The sequence below is a fragment of the Rutilus rutilus genome (assembly GCF_951802725.1).
Source record: "Rutilus rutilus genome assembly, chromosome: 7".
In the NCBI taxonomy this organism is placed as follows: Eukaryota; Metazoa; Chordata; class Actinopteri; order Cypriniformes; family Leuciscidae; genus Rutilus; species Rutilus rutilus.
In genome coordinates this window covers 44,833,913-44,849,326 of record NC_140221.1, presented here as the reverse complement: position 1 = coordinate 44,849,326, position 15,414 = coordinate 44,833,913, and the positions used below count along the sequence as shown (strand labels likewise).

Genomic DNA, 15,414 nt, shown 5'->3' with positions numbered 1-15,414 from the left:
TTTTTTTTTATGAGTTTAGGTGCTCATGGAAGAGATGGGTTTTCAGCTGTTTTTTGAATGTTGTCAGGGATTCAGCATTCCGGATGAGGGTGGGGAGAGTGTTCCACCAGCATGGAACTGTGAATGAGAATGATCTGGAAAGTGATCTTGTGGCTTTCTGTGATGGAACCACGAGACGTCGCTTGTTGATTGATCGTAGGCGTCTGGTAGGGATGTAGACTCGTAGGAGTGAGTGAAGGTAGGAGGGAGCTGAGCCTGTGATAGATCTGTAAGCAAGCGTCAATGCCTTGAACTTGATGCGAGCAGCGAGAGGTAGCCAGTGCAGAGAGATTAACAGAGGGGTGACGTGGGCCCTCTTGGGCTCGTTGAAGACAAGACGAGCTGCAGCATTCTGGATCATCTGAAGAGGTTTGGTAGCACATGCTGGAAGTCCGGCCAGAAGAGCATTGCAGTAGTCAAGCCTAGAAATGACCAGGGCCTGGACGAGGAGTTGTGTTGCGTGCTCAGTTAGGAAAGGTCTGATCTTCCTGATGTTGTGCAGCGCAAACCTGCATGATCGAGCTGTCTTTGAAATGTGATCTGTGAAGGTCAGCTGGTCATGATTCTGTTCTTAAAAGGATAAACAAATAATTCATTCAGTACGACAGCCATGAGCCAATATATGACAAAACATGTATTCACATTAATAATCCATCAGAAAAAAAGGCCTGATTTAGTTCAAACGAGTTCCTAATTTATAACAGACTTTAATTAGCTTCTCAAGGGCTTCTGGGAAATTCCTACCCTCAATAATAAGAAGAACAGATTAGAAGGAGTCAAAAAAAATTCTAGAAGTTGCTTAGATGTACAACAAACTAGTCGATTAGTAAGGTTGATTACGGAGTATCTAGATGTTCCTTTAGTGGTGATGATTTTAGGAGGATAGATATAAAAAGACGCAACATCTCAGAAAGGCTTTTAAAGAAGATCTTTTGAGAAGTTCTGCCAATAAAAAAAAGCATGTATGGAGCACATGGAGATGGTTAGCGCTAACTGTACAGTCCATCTCAACAGCAGTCAACATGCATGCTTGCTCAATAAACAGCATGAGCTGCCCACACAAACAGCCACCCATCAGTCGTGCCATAGCAGCTGGCTTCCCACAAGCCACTCGACAAACACGACTGAACAATGAGCGGGTAAAATGGCACACAAGTGTTAGGGAAAGACCACTGTCTGAAGTGATGCAGCATTAAAGGTATATTTTGCCGCTGGAAAGATGAATGTGTATTTAAATTGGGTCATTTATGTAGTAGAAATGTGAAATTATTTTAGAAGTTGGTGCCTTCTAGACTGAGAAAAGACAGAAAATGTATTACTGGCTCATGTGGATGGAAGACAACAACTCCCAGAATGCACTTGCTTCGCTGCCCTACGAGGCCACTCCCAAGCCACGCCTACCGGTTACAGAGGGCAGTATCGGAGGAAATGACACAGCTAGGCTACTAGTCGAGTCGAAACTGAAAAGACGGCGTTTTATCGTGAGATCCCCCTATGGGCGGGTTGAACACATGCGGAACGAGCTCCTCCTACTGGCTGGAGTCTCTCGCCTATGGACAGAAAAGCCTCAGATGATGCTAAATTATGATTTTTGCGTCATCTGAGGTTTTTTTCCAGACACACAATACAGAAATCTGTCGTCTCAGGGGGACATGAGGGAGGGAAGCACGGCCATTCCAGAATACTACCGGGTTTCTACTGATACAAAGCTTAATGCTAATCGGTGAAGTATCCCTTTTAGGGCCGGACTTGCTTATTTATACACCAAATATATGATATATTATTAGTGTCAGTTATATTTTAATAAAAGAATGCACAGAAAAGAAGTCTGAGGGATATATGTTGGGATTAAAATGTCTGAGACTTGAAATTTGTGATTTTAAAGGGTTTTATGAATTTGAAAATTCAATCTTCAATTTCCGGCACTATTTCTAGGTGACTGAAACGTAAGTAAATTTGTGACATTGACCATGTGATCTTAAGTTCTGGCTTCCATTGAGGCTCAAGATGCTCTATAAAACCTGGAAAACATGATCATCACATTTTTTCACGTAGCTCAAATGCCGCTGTCATCAAAGCAAAAGAGACACAATCCAAATACTGAGACGCAAATTCATGTTCATTTTTCAAACAAACATTTCACTCACATTGATGATATAATTTGGCATGAAAAAGAAAAAAATGGGACCCCATTGAAGACTGAGCTTTATCTTCCGATTCTCTGCCCATGGCCTACGCTGCTTTGAGGAAGCAAATGCAAGGCCAGTAGGTAAGAAGTCAAGGCTAGCTAAAATGGTACTTCCTCTATTTCTGTATTTCCTAATTCCTGCTGTACTAAAACTGTAAAATTGCACCAAACTTTGTCGTTGTCCTGCTCAGTATCAGCTAACTTCATATAAAAAGAAGTCGCTAACCATTCAATTTGTTTAAATGCCAAAGACTGAACAATAATAATAATGCTTTACTTTGAAAGCACCATTAATTAGCTAAATCAATCGTTAGTGATGCAAAAAGACAGGCATAACACTCTCATAATATTCATAACATCTGTACCAATGTACAGGTGAAACTCGAAAAATGTGAATATCGTGCAAAAGTTATAATTTTGATGATTATGGCTTACAGCTTATGAAAACCCCAAATTCAAAATCTCAGAAAATTTGAATATTACATGAAATCAATAAAAAAAAAGGATTTTAAATACAGAAATGCCGGCCCTCTGAAAAGTACAATCATGCATATGTATATAGTTATATATACTAAATATATTAGTTTCACCTTTTAAATTGAATTACTGAAATACACGAACTTTTGCACGATATTCAAATTTTTCGAGTTTCACCTGTATACTAAAATTGGATGAATATTGAAACCCTTTCTTTGCCTATCTTTAAAGGAAATTTGAAATTGATGAAGGCAGTTTGATATTAATAATTAAAATGAGATAGATATTGTCTGTAAACAACAAGCAAATAACAATGCCTACATTCATTTGAACCAATTAAAAGACACCTTGGAAGGATATGTGACAAAGTAATGACTCAACGAAGTCATTGAAGAGCCCAGATTTTAGGGGTTGTCCAAGAGTCAAACCTCAGACTTCTGTAGTTTGATATTGAACAGACAGAAAGACACAAGTAGCTCACTGTTAGTGGTGGAAACAACAGATTTCTGTTCTAGTTCTGATGCGTTGCGTGTAGACTACAGCGATTCTGCCATTTGAGAAGACATTTTGGGGGTGGAATGGGTGCTATCAACAGACCCTGCTTTCACACACTCTCGCAATCCACACAGGAAGCTTTGTTAAGCTCTGCGCTGGAGTGACGACAACGACCGGGACGGCTAAAGGAAACACAACAACCCCACTGCGTCTTCTGTTGCCAAAGTAGATCCAGATCGTGTGCGAGTTCCTGCCCAAAAAAACACAAATGCAATGGTGCAAAAAAGAAAAAATTCCGGCACAAAACGTCAGAAACTGGGCCTGTGAGCAGAAATGTACTTTCTAAGGTGTTATGCGACGTTCATGTCAGGCTATTCATGAGGTGCGACATGTAAAACATTAATCCTGACGATCCTACGCTATGCTGTGGCATTTTTCCAAAAGGTTTTGGGAAAACGGTCTCCGGGAGATCTTACAAAATGAAATAGATGTTACAGAACGTTGACACTGTACGCAAACACATTCTTAAAGACGTCTCCTTGATGGTTCAGGTGGTGTGATTACGTAGATATCGCCCGCATAGCTGTGAGCCTTTAAACCACACACAGATCGTATTTCTCCCAGCCCGTTGACTGTGAACACTATGACAAGGGATTTTCTGCAACGGAGATCAACATGGTTTGTGTGCATGTCTCCAGGGCTCTTTGTTGATATTAACTGTAAAGAGAAATACATCCAACATCGTTCTAGTATTACATATCAACGATTACACAAGGCATGTCATATTACAGCAGTCTGTTTCACTCACATTTACGTGCACTGTCCGAGTGCACACCTGAAACACGCGCGCATAAATCACTGCTCATGCGAGTACTGAGTTCTTTTTGGCGACTTATTAAGCTTGAACGGTCAAATACACACACTAATGTTTCCAAATGTCCCTCTTTGCAAGGATCCTTGTAAACAGGCATTTATGTCTTAAAGGGATACTCCACTTTTTTCGGAAATATGCTCATTTTACAACTCCCCCAGAGTTAAACAGATGAGTTTTACCGTTTTAGAATCCATTCAGCCGAACTCCGGGTCTGATGGTACCACTTTTAGCATAGCTTAGCATAGATCATTGATTCAGACGAGTCCAGTAGCATTTCTTTCAAAATGACCAAAGAGTTTCAATATTTTTCCTATTTAAAACTTGACTCTTCTGTAGTTAAACCGTATACTAAGATCGACGGAAAATGAAAAGTTGCGATTTTCTAAGCCTATATGGCTAGGAACTATACTCTCATTCCAGCGTAATAATCAAGGAACTGTGCGGCTGTACCATGAGTGCAGCAGGCGTAGTGATATGACGCAGCGCCTAAAAATAGTCCCCAGCTCGGTAACTTCTTCCAACGTGACCGGGACTAAGTTTGTCTAACCTATTAGACCTATTTTCAGGCGCTGCGTCATATCACTACGCCTGCTGCACCCATGCTACGGCCCCATGGTACCGTCAGACCCGGAGTTCGGCTGAATGGATTCTAAAACGGTAAAACTCATCTGTTTAACTCTGGGGGAGTTGTAAAATGAGCATATTTCCGAAAAAAGTGGAGTATCCCTTTAAGCGAATGTAAACAGTCAAGAAGGAAAGCACATGTGTATCAGTATATTACTAGCCTGGAAATCCAGACCTAAATCTGAAAGATTAATGGTCTGGTTTTGACTAATAAAACTCGGCCAGCTCGAGGGGCGGCACCAAGCATGCATTTGAAAATCTCACTGCACGCAATTGGATAACACTACGACCAATCACAACAAGCCCCATACCTTAGCTACCAGCGGAGCTAACTGGTAGATTAGACTCTGTATCCGGTCGGCAAAACAGCAAAAATGTCCTTCTTGCAAAGGAAGGATTCGAGCGCCGTCTTCTGTTCCTCTTTTAGATAAAAAGCCAAGTCTAACTCGTTCATTGTAGCAACTGGTGTTCATCCATAGCCATCTTGCAATGTTTACTAATGACTTCGATGTCACAGCGCTGTCGTCTTCTGTATAGCTCGCCTCTGGCCCGCCTATCTGGCATCATTGAGAAACCCCTATTAATCTATGTCTCACTAGGTTTTTTAATACAGCAATAGTGTCTAGCGTAGAAACAGCATGCTAGGCACTACACCAAACCCCCCAAAAAACTAGAAGAACAGATGTCATTTATTGACAAATGCTTCTGGAGGAACAAAGAGTTTTCCTTCCTAATGCACTTTCTACGCTATCTTCACCCTCTGCATAACTGTATAGGACACACTCACCACATCATAGCCGGTGGGAGCTCTGTTTCTCGAGGCCACGACTCCTACGCCCGTGATCGGGTCCATGGGCATCTCTGGCAGGGCGTCGGAAAGGTCCCGTACCTCAGGCATCATGGAGGAATTCTGAGAAGAGAAAAGCGCCGTTGAAAACATTTACACGCTAAACAACGAACCACTTGACAGAACATGTCGGATCAGCCTAAATAGTGTTTGTTTTGTCTACAAAAGCAAATTAACTTTTGTTAGACTCTACCCTTGGTTTCGGTTGCTACCTCACAACATCCCATAGGAATGAACCGGGGATTTCCATGAGCAGCATGACTTTCAGTAGGATGTGCTAATACAATGACACTTTAAAAAGAAGTTAAATTATGCAGCAATGTGATTAAAAACTACAGAGACTGCAATGGAGGCAAACACGTACTAAAAGGAGAAAGTTCTCGTTCGAAAGTGAAAACAATGTTTCTAACGTACACAATCCAATTACCTAAGGTGAACATTTCAGTTGCTAGTAATGACACTACAATGACCTGAATCAATACATAAATGTAAATGAGATTAAGTGAATTTACCCTGGAACAAATGTACTTGATTTTACTCGGATATTTATAGATGAGGGTGACAATCCACAACATTTATTTAAGGACTTGGAAAAGGAAAAAGATAAAACTATCCACTCTGGGTTCTTTGAATCACTATTATATGTCAAACACACAAATAATCTATAGCCTAGACTTCTATTTTTCATGATTTAGTTCATTCCAGTTCATTTCCATAATGCTTAATTTCATAAAATTATGCCAATTATGGCCTATATGGTTTGTTACTGTTAGTAATAGAAAAGATCTTTGAAAGTCAGCACACTTACTACAATGTTCACATGTACTCAAGCTGATACCCAAACATATCTGTGAGACAACGCAGAGCAGAATAAAAACATGACAACACTGCCAAAACATGAAGACAAGCTGACAAATGAAACCAAGTCGCTGTGTAAAAGACATGTTCGAACAGAGAACAATATTCTGCAGAATAGATCAAGAGTCTAGATGGAAAGGCACAAGAGGGAGGAGACGAAACATTGAGCCAGACGACAAGCAACACGTCCAACGAAACACGTCCTTCCCTTATCAACTGTTCCTCTAATCTTACACGCTAACTACTTCAAGGGAAAATTATCTCAATTCCAAGACTATTACAATTAGCGGGATTCTGATAATGAAGTCTTTGAGATGAGTAAACACACTTCCAGAGCGTCAGAGAGCTTACAGTGAACAAGAACTTACACGTTACTCTAAAATGTAAATAGTCTTGGGGGTAAAAGTGGAAAACTGGCATGTCTACCAGAGATCAACAGATTAAACAAAGAGTTGAGGAGAAACTGATAGGCATGAGTGTGTGCAGTGTAAAAGACACTTAATATTCAGTAATATTATTGATTTGTAGGGTACCGATACCATGACTTCCATACCGGTTCCTGAACAATACTTTTTTTCGATACCTATTTTATGAACAGATAATGTTATAGGAACATTAATGTGAAGAAGAGGGAGGGGAAAAAAACAAGAAAGCTAAAATGTTAATGCAGCTAACCTTAAGGATAAGCACACTTTACAAGATGCCTAGTTTAACGTATGAGAGTTAATTCCGTTTTTCCCGTTAAAATTCTTCTGGATTCCGGATTTATACTGTACAAGAGTAATATATTTCTGTCGCAGAAAAACCAAACTTTTATTTTGACGGGTTAAACCGCAAAATAAAATATTAAATGGCTTAATTAATGTTTTTATTTCACCCCAATGATAGTAACATTTCATATATTTCTCTCATTTTGATCAATATATTGATTTTTTTTATTATACATTTCAAATTTTGCCCTGGACAATTTTTTTTTATGTTTGTTTTCAACATAATACCTTATTATCTCAATTAAATGTACTGAAATTAATGTATACATGACAAAAAAAAGGCTGTTTTTCTATTTTGGCCGGTAAAAAAATATGCTTGGCTGGTGGATTGTTTCATCTACCAGTCCCAGTGGCAGTGAGCCAAAAAGTATAGTAATAAGCAAATATAATAAGCAAATGTAAAATAACACTGCATAAAGTAAATATAGATGAATCCTTATTACAGTTACTTAAGTTACAGTCCTCAAGTTACGAAAGTTATTCAGTCAAGAGCATTAAGTGATTTTTTGTATTTTTACAGTGAGTCTTTTGTTGTGTAATTAACATTAAAAACACAGACATCAGCAGGAATATTAGGCTGCTGTCACTTTAAGACATAATGCACAGATCCAGTACACTGATACTGTTACACGTGCGTTTACTTTCTCCACTGTTTCCGTTCACTTAACACATAATCGACTATGTTTACTAGGATACTCGCCAAGATGGGCATTTGTCCGTTCGTGAAAGAGAGCTCAATTCGCTATCTTTTGGGGCTTTTCAATAACTTTTTGAGTTATTTGAATGTTTAAATTGGCAAGGCTTAAAAACATATGCAAAAGATCAACTTTCATGACGATGCAGCTCTGGCCCGATCATAGACAGTAATAGTTCTGTCAACTCTTGGCCATCGGGCAGTCCTTATTGTCGAGCCCTGCATTTAAATCTAGCGTGTCAATTCTCTTTACGTGGCATGTGTGAAAGTCTCTCTCTTTCTCTCACGTTAAGTGTGTGTGTGTGTGTGTGTGTGTGTGTGTGTGTGTGTGTGTGTGTGTGTGTGTGTGTGTGTGTGTGTGTGTGTGTGTGTGTGTGTGTGTGTGTGTGTGTGTGTGTGTGTGTGTGTGTGTGTGTGTGTGTGTGTGTGTGTGTGTGTGTGTGTGTGTGTGTGTGAAAGAAAGCAACAGAGGACGCTCTCAGCCAAGCGACGATGCGCAAAGCTCAGCAGGCAATTCATTTATATTGCGGCAAACTTATTTTTTGCCTTTAACTCAATCACAGATGACTGAAATCCTACAATTTAATAGCATTGGCTAATTAAAGACGTTTTTAGTTGCCTAACGTTCAATTCGGTCACATATGCGATTGATTTACTGGTTGTAAAGGCATTCTGGTCTCGTCTCCATCATGCACTTCACAAATCAACTGATTTTGGAGTCAGGGTTTGTTCTTCCTGCGCATCTGAAGAGTTATGTTGCTGAATACAAATGATTCACAGTCTTTGGATGAAGCTAAGCGCTTTGGAGGCAACCTTGGCAACCAGGCCTGCCCTCCGCGCTCTGCAAACAAGCCACAAAGAAGCTGTGTCAAATCACTGGTGCACATGGAAGCAGATTGCAGCCAAGCAAACAGCAGAGAGAGGAGAAGAAAGAGAGTGAGATCAAACCAAGAGCATGTGAGAACTCTATAGAGCCAAAGAGAGAGTGTTAAAAATAAAATAAAAAGGTGTGACACGATGATCTCAGGAGTCAACAGTGAGAAAACCCAACAGGAAAAGACTGCATTCGTTAACAGGGAAGGAATGCAGTCAAGGAAATCATATATTGTAGTTTAGTTTAATGTGAATCAAGACTGCAACATCCTAAATCATAGATAACACTGAGATTTCATAAACCCCTTTTCAACTCATAACATGCCCAACTTGGTCCAATTCAATTATACCCAAGAAAAGGCTGTTCTGGGCAAGAAAACACTTAAACCTGCTGGTTTCGACCCAGAAAGCGGTAGCGTCAGTGCTTGAGCATGGGATAATATTCGCACAAAGTTTACTTTTCAAAACTATAACAATGCAAAACACAAAACAAAACAAGAGCACTCACAATATAATCAACAATCGAAACGACAAACTGCAAAGCTCCTGTTTCAAACTATTTACTTTACAAATAGTTATGAGAAATTATGAATATGAACTGTGTTAGTCCTATATTTAAATAATTGACTGTTATATTAAAACCAGCTTGTATTGCAATGGCCTATACAATTCTGAATTAAATTACTAAAAAATATGCTCTACAAACTAGTCTGATCTTAGTTAGTTATAGTTAGAAGTTAGTAGAAACATGTTAAACATACAATATGTAAAAAAAATTCGCCGCTAGGGGTCGCTAACCTCTTACAATAACAAAGGCATAGTTTGATGACGCAACACTTGCTAAGAATTATGGATCTTCTCGTCAACGTCAAGCCGACCGATCTAATGATGTTTATGGATGAGTAAATACATCGATGTTTTTATCATGACTGTGATATGAAGCAGTTCGGGATTGCTAAGAGACAGCTATCAGCTCCACACGCGACGCGAGTCCCGCGGATATAAAAGGAATATGGACATTTCATACCGAACTACACGCAAGTGCAGAATTACTACTCACAGGTCAGTTTATTAGACAAATTAAACTTGTGAGGTAACGCAGCGCTGTTTCACTTGGTCTAACATTACACTATCACACTAAACTGCATTTGAATGTGTTTAAATGTATGTGTTAGTTTGTCTGTATGAGACTAGCAGTGAGCTAGATCAACATTAGAATAACATACAGATCATATTCTAACATTTTATCATTGTTGAACTATATAACATTGATTAGTTTTATGTAAATGTGCTCACCTGTTTAATAAAGTACATGTAGGAGCGGTCAAAGTCTCGGACGTGGAGCTCTCGTTTATATAACGTTACTGTCTATGGGAGCTCTCGGCATCTCGAAAACACCACGCTGATATTGATTCTCGTTTTAGTTCTCCTTTTTTATGCAAAGTCTGCTTGCCATGGTCCATAATGTTTGAACGAAACAACAACAGCGTGCAAATAGACATTGCGAACTACACAGTTGTCCACGTCTGTCGCCTTGGTTACTATCTCTGGTTGTACGAGCGGAAACCAGGGAGAACGCGGACATGACGCCATTGACGGCGACAAAACGGAAATAAAGAAACGGGACGTGTCTTCGAATTAAATTACAAATTTCTCCTGGTTTGAAAGTTGTTGGAAACAGTCGGGATAATGTAAGTACACAACTAAAAAAAATACATACTGTACCTTTAAAGATCTGAAAGAGGATTGCAGAACCCAGCTGAGAAAAGGGGTAAATAGTGGAACGCTCCCAATATCCTTTCATTATTATTGAGCCATTCATTCATTATTCATTGATATTCTGATTTATGGAGCCTCCGTATTTGATGCATATGATTTATATAGCCAGAAACATAGTGGTCTGGATGCTGGGCTGTGCACATCGAGCCTCCAAAGTAGTTTAACCAGCACTATCACTAATTAAGATTAAACCAAGCTGAACTAGCATTGAAATACACAGCGGCTGCATATGTAATCAATTATGTGAATGTGATTGCAACATTTAGCCTAGGGTAGGGTTCATATAACCAGAACTTTCAGAATCTGAAGTTGGACTGGATTCATTTCAATAGATGAACGTTTGTCAGGACTCAGGAGGAATGCAAAATCAAAAAATGAAATATGAACTTCTTCTGCATCCACGGTTGGGGGGAAAACTCCTGTACACTGAAGAAGAAACACATATACATTTCTATTATTTACCCAAAATAGGATGGAGTGACCATTAGTGAGCGCTTAACACACGTCTGTTCATTCACACTGCGAGCCAGAGGACACCCTCGAGCAGAAACTCCACATTTGACATATATTTCTAATATAATGATGTTTTCAGGGAATCCCTAAGGTGAAGCTAGCACTGTAGCGGAACAAAAAGAAGATAGAAACGATCTGGCTGATTAAACATGAAGACAATAAACACACGACTGCGACAATATATGGTGTATTTGAGTTCTTCAAGCCTTCTCTGGTGTTTTCTTAATAATAATAACGTGTATTTATAATGCAATGCTAATCGACACAGCTAATCTGTGTCCAACAAAAGACATTTAATAACTTGTTTATACTCACTTCATATCGTCAATCGAGTTCCTTTTGTGATCTATAGCCTACTTTTGTGAGAAGCACTGCCTATTTCTGTGATAAGAATCCACCAAAGGAACTCGACTGACGATATGAAGTGAGTATAAACAAGTTATTAAATGTCTTTTGTTGGACAACGGATTTTATGAACGCTTCGCATCACAAGTTTGGGAAGATGTTTGTCGCATGTTGCTTTTTCAAATGCACGTTATAAGCGACTCAAGCTCGCAGTGCTTTTCAGAGATGGAGCAGCATTTACAGAGACACTCTTCACTAACACAGTACAGTACACTGTGCATGTATTTATTCAACTGAAAAGCGTAGCCTTTGCTATTTAATAATCGCGGCTCAACGTCAAAACGCAATTTCGGTTTGATTTTGATTAATCGCGCAGCCCTAATGTGAATGGGATCACTACGTTTAGGGTTCATATAAACAGAACTTTCAGAATCTTAAATTGGACTGGATTCATTTCAATAGATGAAAATTAGTTCATTTAAACATAGCTAATGAGTATTTGAACTGGATTGGAAAGTTTAGGGTTCATAATATAAACAGTACTTTTGGAATCTGCAGTCAGATTGGACTTAGAAAGATGAAACTGCATGTAAACGTGTGTGTAGCCAAGAAGGACATATTCTTGAATAAACATGGTCTTAGAATAGTCTTATTAAACAATCAAATGTTGGCAGAAGTACACTGGCATTAGCAATAGGCTTTCCTATCCCTACCCCAAAAAGAGGAACGTTACTATCATCAGTGATGTCCTATTGGATAAATCACAATAAAGCAAAATTCATGCTGGTCTTTCAACTGGCTATGTCTAACCAGTAGCCAATATATGATGAATCTTCATAAACAAAATGCACACCAAAGCAATTATCATAAAGAACAGATGCATCCTTCCTGAAACATGAGCAGGAAAGGCTCTGCGATGCCTCTCGGACATTAGGGACAGATCTGCTTTCATATCACTCATCTGCCAGGAGGACAGAGAAGCCTCAGATGGCACAGACACTGCCAACCGAGGAGTCTGGGAGATATCTCAGGGCTCAACAATAAGGACGGCCCAGAGCCAGATTGAGAGAAGCTTCACCACTGCTGCATTTATGCTGTCAATTCAGTTCGCACACGGTTTGTTTTTTTGAGTTATTCCTAATATAGTTGTCAAATAAACCTAGCCTTGTATATTACGAATAGTGTTACCTCTTTGATGACCTCTTTAGTTCATCTTTAGTAAAAGTGTCATGCATAATGCATAAATGTAATTTGACTAAATGCTAAAAATGTTGATAAAGACACTTACTTCTGGGCCAGTGAAAAAGTTTACAGGACAAATCAAAATCAGATCTACTATCCCAACTATGCCAGTAGGAAAACAAATCCTTTTTTTTTTTTTTTTTGAGCCCTGCATGTGTTGGTTTCATTGCTTGTTCAAGTTTACATCACCTCTCTAAGAAAGCATGCTTGTTTGAACAGGTGGACAAAGCAAACATCATCACGGGAAACTAATCAAATCCATGAGCACAGGTTCTAGCAGCCACATCCAGTTATGTATGCATGCATGTATAGGTGGATGGTGAAAAGTATAACATGGAAGAACCCATAAACAGTATGAAAACAGCTCTACAAAAGAATATTTAACAATTTTGAGAGTTAAAATAAATAGAGATCTGGTGCTAATCAAAATATGGAAATATGTCAACACCAGTGTCACAAATTTGGAATGAATCCATTATAGAAAATACATACAATATCAACATTTATCGTACAAATACGAAGCAGCTCTTGGTCTATAAATGAATCATACATTTACGGCTCCAAATCTCACAAACAAGAGCAGCATTCAGAAGAGACTCTGGCCGTAACAACATGCTGATTATTCTAACCCATGCTGGAGTATTTGACAACAAAATAGGTATGTCATACTTGCCTTATCAAATTCATTAGGCATCTTGGTGATAATCTGATCTGAAAATTCAATTTCAACATTTTCAAAGAGCCAATCATGAGAGCATTTATTTCTTACAGCATTACCTCTGTTTACACAGCCACTTGCTTTCTGTAAATTTAATAACAGCCGACACTGTATAACAGGTCAGACATCTGTAAAGGCTTTCAATCCTTTCATATCTTCATAAGTTTCTATGTTTCTGTATAGGCTTTATGAAGGTACATTTAAGACCTTTTAAATACTAAGTAATGAACATTTATGGAATAAATTGAAGAGAATACATTATATCAATATGCTATCTAAATTTAAATGTCTAAGGAGTATTAGCAAGTAGCAACACTTCAAAGTTTGGAAATACAACTTACTGTACAAAAGATATCTATTACTTTTTTATTCATTTTACAAAAAAAAGTTTAAGCATAAACACTCACTTAATTTTGTTACGTTTTCTAGGCTTCATTTTACATTTGAATCTCAAGTAAATCCTAATTTAAAGATGTTTATCCATGTATTGGAAACCAGGACAATTTTTTTTTTGGTCTTCTTAAGACTTAATTTGTGTAAGGGCGAATTAAGACCCTCGGGAACCCTGATCTGAATCATGAACACAGAATTAAAAGACACTCTTAAATGACAATATGACACTCTTAAATTTGATTTCCAAAGCAGATCAAATACATTGCCCAATAGACAAGCAATGCTCTGCATAATAAATTAATATATAGCACCTTATCCATATTTCTATTCCCTCATAACCATGAAACATCTCCGTTTTTGTTTAAATGACCAGATATGTAAGATACAAAAGCAAACATGTAATAAATCATTATTCTTTACAGTAACACTACTCAATATTATTTACTATCCTGCTAAACAATTCACAACTCTTTAAAACATTTCATACACGTATCTAGTTGTTATTATAATATACTGAGTCCATAATATGAATAAATAATAGTCAGTTTCATCATTTGGCTGAAGCCCAATTTTAGCCATTAGCATTAGCCGGCAGGTTGCTAGGAGACTCCTTACAGATATTCTATACTTATCCTAGTCGAGCTAACAAGCTAACCCAATTTAATTTCCTAAATATTCCTTATTCTTCTCAATATTTGTGCAAATAGCAATATACCCATTCAACTCCACATTGACTTAACTGTAAAATGCACTGCGTCCTTCCTTTTCGGACAAAAGCAGCTTTTCATGACCCGCAGCCCACAGCGGTAGCAGCGGCCGCAGGAGCCTCGGCAGCGCGTAAGAGCAGAGCGGGGCGGAGCGGCAGGGAATGCGGCGGGAACAGGGCGAAAGCTCGGGCGGGCGAAAGCAGAAGCGGAGCTAACAGTGCTAATGCTAATCGACGTCTCTCTTACCCCAATATACTTCACACAGATAGACAGACAGACGCTGCTGTTTGAAAAGATATACGCCACTGGTTCCTCTTCTGCCTGTCGTTACAGCTCACGACTGGACTGTTGACATTCCCGTAACTCAGTTAATCCATTTCAAAGGATGCATTTCTCCTTAATTTTCCAGAGTCGTTTAGGGATCCTCAGAAGCTGCCATTTCTATTCTAACCAGTCACTGAAACTGAGAGAGGAGAGGAGAGGAGAGGAGTGGGTGGGAGGTAGGAGTGTGAGTGTGTGTGTTCTGTGTTTTGTTGCTGATGTAGTTGTTATGAAGTCTTTGCCTTTTAATATATGTTTCATATTCTGAATACCCAACAATTACACACAAACACATCAAAAAATACTCTTGCTGTAATGCAAAACTAGATTTAATCTCGAGATTTTAAGATATAGAGGGTAGCCTGTGCATGTTGATTAATTAATAAGTTGTTTCGTTTAATAATTAATGTTATCAGCCCTTAGTTAAAGTAATGTGGTATTATAGTACAGTGATGGTATCAGATTATTAATATTATGGTGCTTTATACTTTCATACATATGGCAGAGCAGTTTTTTTTTTGTAAAAAGATAATAAATAAATAATTAAATTAGATTTAAATAAATAAATAGGGCTAATAATATAAATGATACATCTAATATTTTCCAAATAATATTTTACACACAAGTAATTTCTCACAGTATACCTTTTAAATTTTA

The 15,414-nt window shown here is 38.5% G+C and overlaps 1 protein-coding gene across 2 annotated transcripts in view; it reads right to left on the bottom strand.

Moving 5' to 3' along the window:
• The window catches only part of mvb12ba (multivesicular body subunit 12Ba), a 29,768-nt gene extending 14,789 nt beyond the window's left edge, over positions 1–14,979 (bottom strand). Inside the window, exons 1-2 of one of the 2 annotated variants that reach the window (XM_084415486.1) lie at positions 14,470–14,979; positions 5,485–5,607 (exon numbers count right to left, since the gene is read on the bottom strand). In XM_084415486.1, the coding sequence (XP_084271612.1) occupies positions 5,485–5,607; positions 14,470–14,517 (171 nt within the window). In that variant the 5' untranslated portion in view covers positions 14,518–14,979. The remainder of the gene's footprint in view (positions 1–5,484; positions 5,608–14,469) is intronic. The other variant, XM_084415487.1, reaches the window with a different exon arrangement.
• Between the last annotated feature and the right edge of the window lie 435 nt (positions 14,980–15,414).